At 36.1% G+C, this 13,648-nt stretch overlaps 1 protein-coding gene across 3 annotated transcripts in view; it reads right to left on the reverse strand.

Moving 5' to 3' along the window:
• The window catches only part of exd3 (exonuclease 3'-5' domain containing 3), a 49,322-nt gene extending 36,139 nt beyond the window's left edge, over positions 1 to 13,183 (reverse strand). Inside the window, exons 1-2 of one of the 3 annotated variants that reach the window (XM_079599346.1) lie at positions 13,121 to 13,183; positions 7,291 to 7,360 (exon numbers count right to left, since the gene is read on the reverse strand). In XM_079599346.1, coding sequence (XP_079455472.1) covers positions 7,291 to 7,315 — 25 coding nt within the window. In that variant the 5' untranslated portion in view covers positions 7,316 to 7,360; positions 13,121 to 13,183. Of the gene's footprint in view, positions 1 to 7,290; positions 7,361 to 12,839 lie in introns of all 3 variants that reach the window. The other 2 variants (XM_079599345.1, XM_079599344.1) reach the window with 2 other exon arrangements.
• Positions 13,184 to 13,648: the final 465 nt, after the last annotated feature.

Raw genomic sequence — 13,648 nt, forward strand, 5'->3', positions numbered from 1 at the left:
CTCCACCTCACAAGCGCTCATGCAACTGCATTGCACTTTGACACTTTTTATTAAACCGTTAAAGCAGAGAGTGACAGGAGATGTTGCAGGCTGGACTCGAACATGTTTTTCCCATATGGGCACCACAGCGCGTATTGCCATTGCTCTGGTGATTTTACTAAAGTGTTGTCATTCCTTTTCCAACATAAACTGACTTCATTATAATAAATCTTTCATCAAAACATATTTTAATTTATAAATACTAACACTTGGTGTAACCAATGGTGTGAGTCGGTCAAAAAGGCGGGAAAACCTGTTTGTTGACTAATGGTAGACGAGGCCATGTTTGAAAACAGACATTATTTCTGCAAATCTGTTTGTCAAATTAAATGCTTCACTTTAGTTTAAATCCCAAATTATCTGCTTTCATAATTGCAAAATGTCTTTCTGTAATGTTAATTTCTAAACATTCAAAAAGTAAGACCTGATTGGATCATAAAAAGTGGATCAAAGTCATTTTGAGGGGAGAGTTAAAAAGACAAATCAGTAAAGTCAGCCATAAAAAAGTAATTGGGGCTTGACGCTTACTTTTCCCAAAAACATTTAGGAGCGGATAAAGATCTTTACTGGGGCAATGAAAATGTATAAAATAATTGTCTTTTCTTAATTAAGGAATACAAGCAGATATTTACAAGCAAAATTATTTAATTTTTTAATACAAAAAGTAGGACTTTTTTAATATTTTCAGCTTTAAATTATGGAATTAAAAATATGGAATAATCATGTATATTCTAAACATTGATTCAAATCCCATACAGTGTCTTGTAAACCTAAATAAAATTAATAAGCAGAATAAAATTCTACATAATGCTGGACTTTTAATTATAAAGAAGTCTGAAATAAACCGGGACTCTTATTTTGAAATGCGAGTGAAATACTCGCAACTGTCCAGCCTGGAAGACTGCGAACAACAGGTAATGTAGCCGGCCGGACTCGAACTTGTTTTTCCCATATGTGCACCAGTGTTGGGCAAGTACTCTAAAAAATTAAATACCGGTACTAGCTACTAGTAATTAGATTACGGTATTAATTATTCACTTTAAGAAGTATTACATTTCTTATTACTTTATAAATCCCGTATCAACCTCGACCAGTTGAACAACACAAGGATAAACATGAAACTGCTCTTTTAAATCTTTGAAATAAATGATATAAATTGCATAAATTATTCTTCAACTGACCAAAGTATTTAAAGGGAGAAGGTTACATTAAAACAAAAAAGTGGTGTCTTTATGACATGGGGGTTGAAAGGGAGAGTTCGAAAAAGCCTGAAAATGCTGAAAATGAAAGACAAGAATGCGAACTCCATGCTTATTAAAGAAAGTAAACAGAGTTGTGTTTTCATGTACACTTTTCCCACCGCCGTAAGACTTTCCTAACTTTTCCCCCCTTAAATCCAGGATACAGGCTTAACTATTTTACTTCCTTTGTAATGCACTCCTTGACTCCCTTTTCCCAGTCAGCTATTGTTACATGTGGATACTTCACACCGCATTTGAAATGAATTGAGCGAAAAAGGGTCAGAAAATTAACATTTAATACGCGTAACAGGGAGAGAAAGGAGGAGTCTATTGTTGTGTGAGAGGTGTTGGGGCTTTGTATTTCGGGGCAGTGATTCCAGTGCCACAAAACTGTGAGAAGATGAGCCGGTCTTGAGGAGGAAGGGGGAGCGGGACAGGAGCGGCCGGTGACAATGGGGTAACGGAGGGGAGGTATATGGTCCCTTTGAGAAGGCCTGAAAGCAACTGCCTCTCTCATGCTGTGTGGCCAACACCTTTCTTCTCCTCGGCTCTCCTTCTTCCCAGGGCCGGTTTTCCTGTCCCCCCCGACCGGCCCCCCTTCTCCGTGTTTGTCTCGGATTTCCCCCGGAAAGGGCAACACGGTGGTCACGGTGTAAAAAACCCAACCTTCCTGACCGACAGCCTGGGAAAGTGGTGCAAAGGGCTTTTCTCCGTCCACACACACACACACACAGTCCTGCACGGAGATCATCCTATTTGCCCGCAATGCTTCATGGGCTGTCTTAAACATTACTTAGTATAGACTTTTCCCATAAGTAAAGCTTCCGTGATTGGTGTGACGCACGCATGTCAGTGTGATGACAGACAAACACATGATATCCTCTGGTGTCTCTACTCCACCCTAACCTCGTTCTTTTACAGGCATTAACACACACACACACACACACACACACACACACGCGCATGGGGGGAAAGTGGGCCGGAAGGACATTAAGGAATGTAGACTATGCAGCTAGTCAATGGGAAGTTTGAAAAGTGAGAATGTTATTGAAAGAGACAGGTATTTACTTGCAGAAGTCAATATCATCTATGACTTCCACTTGTGGAGTGAACTACACTGCAAGCTCTTTATCGATTAGATTATCACTTTTTTGGGATGTGCAAAACTCGCCGGCACGATGTTGAAGTTGACCTGACTTTCCCAGTAAAGGCCGGGACACACCAAGCCGACAGTCGGGCCGTTTTTGAGCATCTTGTGTGTGTGTGTGTGTGTGTGTTCTGCACCGTTCGAATCAGCGCCGGGCCGTCGGCGAGAGAGAGGACTCTGATTGGCTGTTCAGTTTAGCAAAGGAGTCGGTGCACGAGAATAAAAGCAATAGTGATGAAAGCAAGCATAGAAGTCAAGACAGAAGGCTTTTCTAAAACGTCATTTTACCTGAGCATTCGATTACACAAATATTTTCATAATAACATGAGCCGACTGGAATGAAGAAAGTCAGCATGATTAATATTGAAAATGGTGAGCAAGCTCTGCTTTATTTACGGTTTGTATATCTGGAGTCCTAGTTTAGGTTTCTCTTTTTGAATGACGAACATAGACTACTGATACCTGCTGATATAGACAGATATTTACTTACACGCAGGCGCAGAACACACAAGCTGGTTGACAGTCGGTTTTAGTCCTTGTGGTGTTCAGCTTTTTGGCCGAGACGCAGTCGGTGTGTCACAGGCTTAAGACCTTTCCTAAGGTCGTTGCTAGGGTATTCAGCAGTGGCGTAGACAGGGGAGGGGCCATGGGGGCACTGGCCCCTCCTGAAAACTGATTGGCCCCCCAGTGTGCCCCCACCAGTGATGCGCGGGTCAATGTATAAACAACCCGCACCCGACCAACGTTTTCAACTAACCCGCCCGCAACTCGGACCGCAAAAAAAAAGAAAGAAAATATTGTACCCAACTCGCTTCCTGACCCGCGTTTTTTAAAAGTAGCTAGTAAATGCTCATCGTAGCGTCATTAGGCCATAGACGGAGGAACTAGGGGTGCGCATTTTACTGAATGCTGTATGATATAGGCTAGCCTAGTGTTTTGTAATAAAGGCTTGATTTATTCATTTATTTCGTTTCATTTTATTAACAATTAAGATGCTGCATGTGTTTATCCAGTCTGCGTCTCTCCCCCGACTTTCCCAACAAAAATCCCCCCGCCCCCCTCTCAGCAAATACATAAAACTGACATTACTGAGCTATATGCGTTTAAAAGTAGCCTAAAATGGCACAATGGCATTGCTCAGTTCAACGTGTTGGGAAATCGGGCATTTTGTCCCGCGTCAGCTTTTATTCAAAAGTTAATAACGCGCTCAACATTCAAAAGGTAAATAAGGATTTCCCTCTTTCATCTCTGCAGACTGAGCTCGTGCGTCATCCTCGCGCAGTTATTCAGCCAATAAAGTGCAGTAGACCTATGTATTTCATAGCACATTGTGTCTAGGCCTACTAGCCTATATAAATGACAAATGTTTAATTGGCATCTTTATTTCAAACGACCCGACCGACTGCGACCCGAATATCATTAAAAATATTTTTGGATGACTCGTAACCGCGGGTGACCGCATGAGTCATGACGCGGAACAACATGGGTAACGTTAGAGGAGAATCTACGAATATTGTTTGTTGGGTAAACACCAGAAACATAAACCTATTATAAGCCACATTATACATGAACTACATCCACTGTATTTAGTCTGTAGGACAGTGGTTTTGTTGTTGTTGTTTTTGTTTATTTGTTTGGTCAGTATTACAGTTGTGAGGCTAAAATAGAGTTGTATGTAATTTCTATATCTTGATGTTTACTTTTCTTGTTGTACAACAAGATATTGTAGTTTTGTTTTGCTATGCTGTGTGGCACAATCAGGCGAATCGTGTGTCAAACAAAGTTAATGAAATGAGTCTCAAATTTGGTGTGTAGTGTGTACTGTGTTTTCACAGAAGTGACAAAACGTCCTTTGATGACATCCAGAAACATTCTAAAAAAAAAAAAAATCATAAATAAATAAAAATGCATGATTAACCCTTGTGCATTGTTCAAATTATCATCCTTTCGTTATGTTCGTGACTGAAAACAGCCCCAACAGCACATAAGGGTTAAATAGCTAAATAAATAATTAATACTAAAATAACACTGGATTAATTAAGCCATTCTAAACTTTCTAGAATTCACATATTTTACGTTAAACTAAAGCTACCTTTTTGAAAAAGTAGCTATCTAACAAAGTAGCCTATTGATATATGATATTTTACAATCAATATGCTCAAGACTAATTAGCCTTCCTCGACATAAGTAGATTTGGTCTATTCATCAATGCAAATTTACTGCAACTGCTGATATGCTAATTGAATGGGATGTGGGAAAAAAAGATTTATTATATAAAATTTTATTACAGTTATATGAATTCATTAATTGTGTTTATTATATGAATGATTCATATAATTATGCATTTATATAAATAAGGCTATTCTATTATTATTTGTGAGTTGTACACTAATACATTGGATTATTTTATTTATTACAGTTTTTCTTTCACTTTTGTAAAGTGAAAAGTTAATATAAATTGTATTTTATTGTTTTGATTTAGAGCAGTGAATAACTGCTATTAAAAGATAATAGGGTATCACTGTTTATTGCTGATTTTAAAGCTTACTGAACTTGAAATGATTTGTATATCTACAGTTCTACATAAATACACAACATAAGAATGGCCCCTCTGTCATAATTGTGGCCCCTCTTGTGCCCCCCAGTTGAAAAAATCCTAGAATCGCCCCTGGTATTCAGCATGGTTGCTAGGCGGACTGGATTCGATGAGCGGATGAAAAATACGAGGGTTTGATGTCAGCCGAGCAGGAAAGTTGTTTCAGAGATGGAGCAAATTATTACATTTTAATTAAAAATGTTCTCATTTGAAATGACATGCACCAAAGAATTGTTCGCATAAGACAAAGGAACATATATTAAGAAAGCAAAAAAAGGGTCCATTTAAGTTTTGAGGATGCACAGAAAATATATTATATAATACTTATATTACCTATATAATCGATAATTATTTTCATGTTATGGCCAACAACTGCTAACTGGCCAATTTTAAAATTCTATACTATTTTGTCCAAATTCCGGTAAATAAAATAACAACACCTAAAAACTCAATACACAAGTGAGCATCACGACAATATATAATGTACAGTATAATTTCACTACGGTTTAAAAAAGCTTTGTTTTTGTTTAGGAAATAAGTCTGCATTTATTTAAATGCAGTAAAAACAGTAATATTGTGAAATATCATTACAATTTAAAATAACTGTTTTCTATTTTAATATATGTTAAAATGTAATTTATTCCTGTGATCAAAGCTGAATTTTCAGCTTCATTACTCCAGTCTTCAGTGTCACATGATCCTTCAGAAATCATTCTGATACGATGAAGAAACATTTATTAGGGCCCAAGCCTTGAAAAGGCGAAGGCCCTATTGTTTTTCTAAGGATTATTATTATTCTTCTTCTTTATTATTATTATTATTATTTTACTACCTTTTGGGCACTTTTGGGGGCCTTAACGTGCTCAAAAACTCTTGAAACTTTGCACAAATGTCAGAACCCGCGGCCATCCTTGGAATTTTATATACTCCTCCAAGAAAAATGATCCTATCGCCACCAAACTCGGTCAGCATGAAGTCAAGACATTGAGGATACAAAATTGTGGACGGATTTTTGATATCTCGAACGGTTTGGCCGTGGCGAGGAAACGAAATTATGGTGAGAAAAGAGAAACACGATGTGTTATAACATCTTCATACATTAATTGATCTTGATGAAACTTCAGTAGCGTGTTTGTTGTAAGAGGCCGATCACATGGATATAACTAATGTGAGTCAAAGTTATAGCGCCACCAACTGGCAGCAGGAAGTGTGTTACTTTTGACAAAAGTGGGGGGGTTCGTTTTACCTACAGTCACAAAACTTGGTATGTATATTGTGCACATCGAGCCGGACAAGCTGTGTGTGTGGGGAGGGGGGCAGAAAGACTCTATTAAAAATAGGTATATTGTGCCATCTAGTGTTTTATACTATGTATACATGTGTTTTTTTTCTTTTAAACAAGTGTTTTAAAGTACAGTAATTTCAATGAATATATATACCACACTTCATAGGAATTTTCGGTGTTGTGTACTTACAATGGCTGCTGATTTCATGTGTCCGTTAAGTCCATGAGACTGTAGGGTGTCTAATTTTTCATTTTAGGTTTCAGAAGGGTGTTCACGCATACTTTGTGGTTGATATGTGCCCTCGATGCGCACTTTTGCAGAACCCACACTGATACAAGCTCTAAAGCAGACTTCTTCTCGACAGTCAAAGCGTAGTTACGTTATTGCCCGTCATGCACAGGAACCCTAAAGGCACCGGGGTGGCGGTTTATATATATATATATATATATATAAATAAATATAGCTGCAAGCAGCGATGGAGGGCCCAAGCCGGTGGCACCGCCACCTCTGTGCCTTTAGTGCAACTAAAGGCACAGGGGTGGCGGTGCCACCGGCTTGGGCCCGTAATCGCTGCTTGCAGCTATATTTATTTATATATATTTATTATTATCATCAATGTTGAAAACAGCTGTGCTGCTTTCATGATTATTTAATGAATAAAGAGTTTAATTTATTTGAAATATAATTTTTTAACATTAGAAATCTCTCCACTTTTGATCAATTTATTAAATCCTTGTTGAACGGCAGGATTAATTTCTATCAAAACTAACCCAAACTTTTGAACGGTAGTGTAAAAAACTCAAGTAGCGGCCTCTAAACCAATATACAATACAGATTTATTTTTTATGCCTATTTGTTTTCATATCGACCTAACTACATACAGTGAGAAGTTTGTTATAACTATCCCTAGGAATGATCAGTAATATTCATGCTAGCTTTAGCACACGATGCTAATTAGAAGACGGGTCGACCGACGCTCACCTGTTGACGTTCCTGCCAGGCTCATTCTCGTACACCTGGTGGCGCTGTCTGAACTCAGCGCTTACACACCCTGTGCGGAAGAAAAGAGAGATTGTTATGACTGTAAAGTGCATAGAAAAAAGCGATTCCCAACACAGATCTGGTCAACAGGCTTGAACGTGCTTATAGGAGACTCTAACATGTCTAACATTGCATAACTCTTCTGCCTGGTGGACTTTATTAACACTCATCACCGGTTTATAACTGAAAAAAAAGACTTCAGAATGCCTAGTTTTGTCTCAGTTATTGCAGGATTTGCTAGATGACTTCAAACTAATGATTTTTCTCCCTAAAACGTGCAGTTTGGCAGCTGGTCTTAATATTGTTCTCATACATTCTCATGCAGTTTCTCTCAAGTCAACAACACACACACACACACACAAAAAAAAGTGTTATATATCACTCCCTCCCTATTGTATTTGCGATGCTTCAGGGGTGAGATTTACCTTCAGATAACACGGGGAAACGTCCAACAGGGGTTTTTCCCCCCTAGTTTGTTAACGTAACAGTTATTGACTCGTGTTGAGCAACATGTGAACAAGTGCTTAGGTGTCAGGACCCACATGAGTGTCTCACACACACACACACACACACACACGTTTGCTCTCCCTCCCTGTGGGAACAGCAGCCCTAGAGAAGGCAGTCTGCCAGCTGGCCAGGCGACGTGCTTTACAGGCTGAGGATGTTTGGGTTTTTTGGTCTGGAGTCTGGACTGTTTCTCTCAGCAGTCTCAGGGGAAGCTCCTGGCACTCACGGTCCCGACGCCAACACACACACACACACACCTCTGGTCTTCACTGACATCTAGTGGACACACTGACTCACGCCATATCAAATCCTCCTCTGCATTCGCCTGCTTATTGAACGGTTGCAGCAGGTGTTGCTTATATTCTTCGTCTAAAGCATATTTATGAATACCACTAGAAAGTTACTCTATCCTGAAGTCTGTGTAATTTGGATGGGTAAGAACCAGCTTCACCTTCATTTTTCATCTTTAAAATACAGTCTATTTGGTTTTACATCTCTGAGATTCAGATCATTTTATGTAATGCCATGTCAGCATTCAAAGCTAGCCTATGTATATTGCAAAAAGTCAATTAAAAAACTACAAATATCATATAAATACAATAAAAACAAAACAAACAAAAACAGCAAGTCATATTATACAAGAACATGCATCTGAGTAACTGATTACATGTATATGGGTTACTTAATCAGACTCTATAAATTAAGTATTGTAATTGGATTATATTATCTTTTAAGATACTCGTAATCAGACTAGTTACTTTCTATTGATTACATATTATTGTTAAAGTGGCAGTAAATTATTCATATTTCGTTGATTCTCCCTGTCTAATACCCTTTTCCCTTTCTATAAAAGTCTACAGCGTATATACGTTCAGAAGCTCTTTAGATGTTTAGACTGTTTTTGTCAGCTGAACCGCTTTGTCCTAATATATTTACTTGAAATCCCCTGAGAGTTAAAGTTAATAAGTCAATAATAATAATAAATAGATAATTCACGGTTCTCTGATGTGTCTCTAATGGTCACATGACATGCAGGTAAAATTTTTTTTATTTTTTATTATGCGTTTTATTTTGATTGTTTTTATTTTAAAACTATTTTTTTATAACTATTTATTTAAATTTTTATGATTTAATTACTTAATAGCTTTTCATTAATCTCACGAACCCCAGTCTGGGAAACCCTGACGCAATGTGATATTTAATGCACCTAATGTTGTTGATAAAGAATATCTTTTCTTTCTCTCTGTATTTTTATATAAATATGGTACAATATTATAAGTAATATTGTTAGGTCAAAAGTAATCTAAAAGTAATTAAAAAGATAGACTGCTTATATTACCTTACATTTATAATGTAGTTCATTATTTTACGAACTACAATATTTGTAATGTAATTTGAAATCAATAACCGATCACATTAAACACTAGAAACAAGAGCTGGATTATTTTCATGACAATAAATCATAATTTTCCAATGTACACACATTTGTAGACTCTCTCTAGTAAAAAAAAAACAAAAAATAAGAATAATTTTAAATGCAAGTAACATAAATGGTATGTACATTTAAATGGTATACATAAATGTAAATGTAAATAAAATGTTTGTGTGTTTCACTTACAGTAATACAAAATTGTGAAGAATGTGCTTGATTGTAATGAAAATGTCATGCATGCCAAATATTATATATAAATATTATACATATAAATATAACAAAACATTTTAAAATATAATGTAATAAGTATAAACATATTTTATTAATTTAGTTAATATAACGTCCTGTTTATTCCTTTAAAGATTCGTTCACTATTATTCACATGCGAGCAATTCTTTCCAGATGACATGTTTTTCACGTGCGCGTGTCGCGTGGAAGCATTAATCTGTACAATAGATCAGTGGTTTATGAAGCATATGTCTGTGGTGTGAAGTCTCTATGGTGACGCGTCATATGATTGGCGTTATGGGAGTTTGCTCTGTTATTGTTCAAATAAACGCGTGAGTGACGCGAACAATAGAGCCACGCGACCAGCCGCATCAGGACGCGCTCAATACACCGATCAAACCGCCGCGATTTCACGCTCCGCGGCGGTCACTATGGCTCATTCTCTGACAATGACTTCTCTTTACATAAAGATGCTTTTTTTTTTTTTTTTTTTTACCAGATGTGTTGTAGTTTTTACAACTTGCATGACATTATTGTGCCATATTGCCAGAGGTGGAAAGAGTAATAAAATATTGTACTCAAGTAAAAGTACTACTACTTCAATGAAATTTTACTTAAGTACAAGTAAAAGTACCGGTCTAAAAATCTACTCAAGTAAAAGTAAAAAGTAGCTAATTTAAAATTTACTCAGAGTAAAAGTTACTTAGTTACTTTTTTAACAGCGGGGTGGGGTGGGGGGCTCTCCCGTGTAGGGTCGTAACGGTATGAGATTTGCACAGTATGGCAATGTCTCAGAAAATATTACTATTAAAGGGATAGTTCACCCAAAAATGAAAATAAGCCCATGATTTACTCACCCTCAAGTCATCCTATAGGTGTATATGACATTCTTCTTTCAGAGTTATATTTAAAAAGTCCATTAAAGTGCCTCTATTCATCATAAAAGTGCTCCATACGGCTCTGGGGGGTTAATAAAGGCCTTCTAAAGCAAAGCAATGAGTTTAAGAAAAAAAATCCATATTTAACATGTTACAAAGTAAAATTCTAGCTTCCGGCCAAACGCAGTCTACTTGCGTCTAAAGCACAACTTATGACGTCGAAGTAGCGTAGTGCGTAATGGCGTAGCTTTAGACTTAAAGGGCACCTATTATGCCCCTTTTCACAAGATGTAAAATAAATCCAACACACATTTATGTTCAAACATCATGTTAAAGTGAATTTTGCATAATAGGTGCCCTTCGTGTGGCCGGAAGCTAGTTATTTTACTTTGTAAAGTTTTAAATATGGATATTTTTCTGACACAAACTCATCGCTTCACTTCAGAAGGCCTTTATTAACCCCCCTTTAATCAATTAATAAATAAATAAACGGTTATAATAAATTTATTGTTATTATTATTATTATTATTATCATCAGTTAAAAAATGACAGTTAAATGAATGAAAACAGTTTTTTTGGTTTAACAATGCTTTTATTATAACAAACTTAAAATTATGTGTTTGTTTTGTTTATTAAAATTTCAATAAAACATGTCTAATCAACTAAATTCAATAACTGACCAATGACCATTAGATAAACTATTTTTTAACATTAATAATTTATTAAAATGTTTAAGAATACTCCTATGAAATGTATTTTATTCAGAAAATGAATGTTTCTTTTTATGATTTAATACCAATAAATGTAAACTGTATCCTTTTATTTTTTGGGAAAGTTCTGCAGAACAGATTTATTAAATTAAACCATGGACCCAAAAAAAGATATTCCTTAAATAATGTTAAATCTTTTTAAATTCAAATTATTGTTGTTATTATTTTGAGAATTATGTTCTATAGGCATACGATAGTAATATATGCTATTTCTATCATAATTTCTCCTAGTTACACTAAACTTTTATTTTGACGGGTTCTAGTGAAGACCTGTTTCAGAGTGTATTTGACAATGGTTTTTCTCAAACAAAATGATGAAAATGCTCATTAGGCGTTCTCTCAGAGCAGCTCTCTAAATGTTCATGTATTCATGTCCTCATATTGTTTGTGAGAGGCTGAAAACACAATGAGCATCAGGCATACTTGAGTATGTAGTAGGCGCGACGCAGCTCATTCACACAGAGGCACGCAGAACAAGCATATTTACATAGCAGTCTTTTTGCGCTTTAATATTCAGAGACCATGTCGCGATTGGATTTATTGCACAGCTCTACTTTCAATTTATTAATATAGCCTACTACTATGACTGGATTCCGGGATTCACTCTGCAAACGGGACATACCCTTATCTGCACGGATGGATGGTGTTCTATGTTTCATCCTTTTGCAGCCACATTGCGTCCACACTTTTTGCACATTGGATAGGCTATCTATCCTCGAGGACAACCACGCGTTTTTCCTACATCTAAAGTAGCCTATTCACATACTGGCCATATGGTTCGCTTCATAAGAATTCGACGGCGTTTCACTTTCAGCTGGGTCTGCATGCATCACCTTTTATGCGCGTTTGTTCTTCCCATAGATAGACGGTTCTCCCGCCCTTCAATCAATGCAGTAGTTTCCGGAGCGCGATTATTATTATTTTTTTCCTTGAAAATTATTATTTTATTTATTTTTTACTCAGTAACGGATATGATTTTAAAATGGAGCGAATTACAATACTTCAAACAAAACGTACTTAAGTAAAAGTAAAATTACAGATTTAAAAAACTACTTAAAAAAGTAGAAGTACACAAAAAAACTACTCAATTACAGTAACGCGAGTAAATGTAATCCGTTACTTTCCACCTCTGCATATTGCGATGTGTTTGATTCTTTAAACCAACTGTGAATTATTACAAACGCCTTTATCAATATCACTTCCATTAAACAGGATAGCATCAGCACACATTTACGATAAATACAAATCTTGTATGATGTTTTACGCCAGATATATATCTAAAATATATAGGACAAAGACCAGCCAGAGAAGAATTGAAGAATAATAATAAAAAATAACTTGAAAATAATTGAATCTGAAGCCTCTTTCAATCACATAAACTTTAAAAAGTGTCCCAACACGTCTTTAAAAATACGTATGAATGTATATCATTTTTATATATTACGAGAACAGTTAGTAGACTCAAAAAGACATGTGTTGACGTTGTAACTCAACAGCATCACAAAATATGAATTTCAGAACTGAAGTGGCTAATGTCAACGTGCTAGCATGAAAACATGAGTGTACTTTTCCACGAGGCATTAACAAACTTGACAACTGCTGGCGTTCAAAACGAGAAGAATATATATACGTGTTTTGACTGAGTCAAGGGTTAATTGTGAATATTCAACTTACTTAAATAATGTTGATGTCAACCACAGAGGAAACTGTATGTTGGATAAATCTTTCCATATATCCGTGCGGAACCATTAAATGCGGGGAATGTTTATTATAGACATTTGATGATGTGACACACGTGAATAGTCTCGCGAGTTTGCTGGAAATACTTGGTGCAAAACAAGTGTCAGAGTGCCATAATTATGCGACCTAAAATAATACCTGCGACGGTCATAGTTGTTTTGAAGGACAAATAAAGGCTGCGTTCCTCTCCAAGTTTGGATGCCCATCAAACTTACCTCTGTTTTGTGGACTCGGATGTGCGTCATTGCTTACGTTGCACGAGCGCCCACTACTGGCGGAAATGGAACGCACCATGGAGCTGATTTATTATTAATAATTAATTACTTATTACCCGTTTTTACTCATGAATTTGTTTCTATCCGCATATAAGTTGTTGGAGAAAATATATAAAATCCTATAAGTAGAAAAATAAAATTACACAAACGAAAAAAATATATAAATAGTATAAACTTTTAATTCCTAATCTAATTTTTGAAAAGATATGTGTTGCTTTTCTGTTGCAATGCAACTTTGAAATCAGTAAGATTCAAGTTAGATTGAGTCATTTTCACAGATGCTTCTCTGGATGCTTATCTATAAACATAATTTTTCTCCAAACAAATGTATAATTTGGAATAACAAGTATATAACGTTTAAACAGAATACTTTTTTTCTTTTTCTTTTTTCTTTTTTTTTTCAAAAATGGGTTGATAATGGCATATTTGTTAAACAGTTATTTAATAAAAACGGGCACCTGCATACCT

Source organism: Phoxinus phoxinus, assembly GCF_949152265.1.
Source record: "Phoxinus phoxinus genome assembly, chromosome: 23".
NCBI classification, from domain to species: domain Eukaryota; kingdom Metazoa; phylum Chordata; class Actinopteri; order Cypriniformes; family Leuciscidae; genus Phoxinus; species Phoxinus phoxinus.